Source organism: Argentina silus (genome assembly GCF_951799395.1).
Source record: "Argentina silus genome assembly, chromosome: 6".
Classification (NCBI taxonomy): Eukaryota; Metazoa; Chordata; class Actinopteri; order Argentiniformes; family Argentinidae; genus Argentina; species Argentina silus.
In genome coordinates, this window is record NC_139660.1 from 4,265,768 (window position 1) to 4,268,267 (window position 2,500).

The 2,500-nt window shown below is 43.4% G+C and overlaps 1 protein-coding gene across 1 annotated transcript in view; it reads right to left on the minus strand.

Moving 5' to 3' along the window:
- Positions 1 to 2,500, minus strand: part of sema6bb (sema domain, transmembrane domain (TM), and cytoplasmic domain, (semaphorin) 6Bb) — a gene marked incomplete at its 5' end in the record, with an annotated part of 42,602 nt that overhangs the window by 14,072 nt on the left and 26,030 nt on the right. Inside the window, one exon of the mRNA XM_083671541.1 lies at positions 1,362 to 1,420. Coding sequence (XP_083527667.1) covers positions 1,362 to 1,420 — 59 coding nt within the window. The remainder of the gene's footprint in view (positions 1 to 1,361; positions 1,421 to 2,500) is intronic.

The following is a 2,500-nucleotide window of genomic DNA, read 5'->3' on the forward strand; positions in this document are numbered from 1 at the left end:
CAGCATACCCAGAGTCAAAGGCCAAGACCCAAGGGCGGCTGGGGGAGGGGGCCTAGGGGGGGTCCAGAGGTGAGGGAGCCGCCTCCAACAACCAGGGATTAGAGGCACGCACGTCCCGTTATGTAATATTTATCTGACTTCCACTCGAGGAGCACGGAGAATGAACTTGGAGAACTTGAAGAGGCGGAGGATTAATTTGCACGAATGCCTCATCTGAATTAGCGGTCGGATCAAAGGAGCCATGGGAGTCGCGGAGATTTCCCTGTCTGAGCTAGGGATCGCTTTACTGTGTCATTTTCATAAAGAGGAACGAAAACATCAAGGCAATTCTATCCAGAGTTGCATATCATTATGGCATGTGCTGAAAAAAAAACTAAAAAAAAAAAAAAAAAAAAATACTAATGCTAAGCACAGTTAGGATAGAGAGAAGAGATTCTAAATCATCATCAAAGGGTAAAGTAAACAGCACCAGAAACCAAATATGGGCAAAACATACATAAGGATTTCTACATGGTTATGAATACAGGACTAGACACACACCGTAGGGGAGAGAGGGGCAAATTGTAGCTTTTTTTTTTGCAATTAACTCTATTACTCAGAGACCACTCAACCTAGACCAGTTGTTGATACCAGAAACTTACATCAGAGAGACTGCTTAATGGTAACAATGTTTTGATCCGTGGTGTATCCTAGTCCAAAAATAATATCTTCATATTCTGAGCAACAAAACACAAAATCATATCTAAACTAGACCTCAAGGCTAAATAACGGTAGCCTAATGCTTGAGCCTCTGGTTCAAGATAACCTGATGCCCAGCCACAGACTGATTAGTGTGATTCAGTGGTGGAAAATGTAGAAGTCACTCCCATCTCTGCAGTCCTTGCAGGCCCAGGACTTGCCCAACACTGTGTCACAATTGCCCCCAGGAAATTGTAACACTGTTACATTTGCCCCCAACACTAGCAGCCATGACAAACCTTATGTGCCAGCTAGCTGGCAACAATTCTGATACGTCAATTTGTAGCCAACGGAACAATAATCCTAATGACACAAGTTAGGATTCATAGACATTGAACTTTAAGAAGAAAGAAAAATACTGATGCTCAAAAAAGATACATTTCCCCGTCAAAAAAGACTATTGCCAATAGAGATGCAGGGAGTTAACCTAACTGTGCAAGGACTGAGTGAGTTTCATTCCTCTAACTTGTTCCTGTTGGAGAGAATCACGGTGTTACAACTGACCCCTGTTCCATTTGTCCCCTGTCTCCCCTACCGTGTGTTGTTGTTAGCCCTCAAGAGGAGCGTTATGTAAGGAACGCAGTATGACAGGATGGTAATAAACAGAAACACTGTTTTCTTACCGTCACAGTCGCCCAAGTGGGACACATTCCCCTGCTCGACATCTTGCTCAAACGGCAGTCTGCAACAGGGAGAAAGACACAGTCATTTATCAATGGCCACAAGGATATTACACAACAGCACGGGCACTGAAAGAAACCTGTGTTTTTCTCAGATAAATAAAACAATATCCTGTAAAAGGCACAGCAGGAGCAAACATAAGGGGTGACAATTCACATTGTTGCTCCTCAACAATACCTTTATAGTAACGCTGTTATTACAAGTGGTACTGCTAGGTACTGCTTATTACAATGTTACTACATACTGTCTGTAGGTACTGTACAGAGCAACTTCTTGTAAGGGCTTGCCAAATAACCTTTTTATTTGAGCTGAGAATAACAATCCATCCCCATCTCTGGAAAGCATGTCTGGATTTGATCTTTCCCCCCATACTTTGAAAATCATTTAGCTTTTTTCACTTTGGTAACGGGAGACCTTGGAAAATCAAAGGGAGGCCTTGACAATATAATATGATGCAGTAACAAAATAAAAAGGAAATTAAAAGTGAATTCCACCTGCAGAGAGACCAGGTGCTTCACGGTGGAGTCCCTCCATGGAGTCCCTCTGGGTGAGCCAGCCACTCTCACATATCCAGAGAAACATCCAGTTCTTCTAGACAGTGAATGCATACTATAAAGGCACTCTAACAAGGAGAAATGGCTCCGGTTTGGACTCAAAATGGCTGCCATCCAATGATGTAATTTAAACATGAGAAGTGCCCAAGGCTACAGCCTTTCCTCAGACAGGCTCACTGGGACGTGACTCCACCTTGACAATCTGCAATTAGCTAAAGGCCCAGTCAACAGCCAGGCCAACAAAGTGAGTCTGTTTTACTGCTGCAACAGTAGAACTCCAGGAGGCTTGTGGTGGTTGCTGACTGTGAATATAGTCCTCGTCCCAATAAAGTATAATGTTTTGTGTAAACACTAGCTGCAGGCTATAATCTTTGCGAATAGCTCGGTAAGATGGCAGTGTTTGTCACAATATACGATCTGGGTTTCAGGATTCATTGTACCCCGTGTACCGGAGATCCGAATCGAGGTACGGTTACAACTGAGAGCACAAGGAACACAGACAAACAGACACATAATACCTAGCGGTA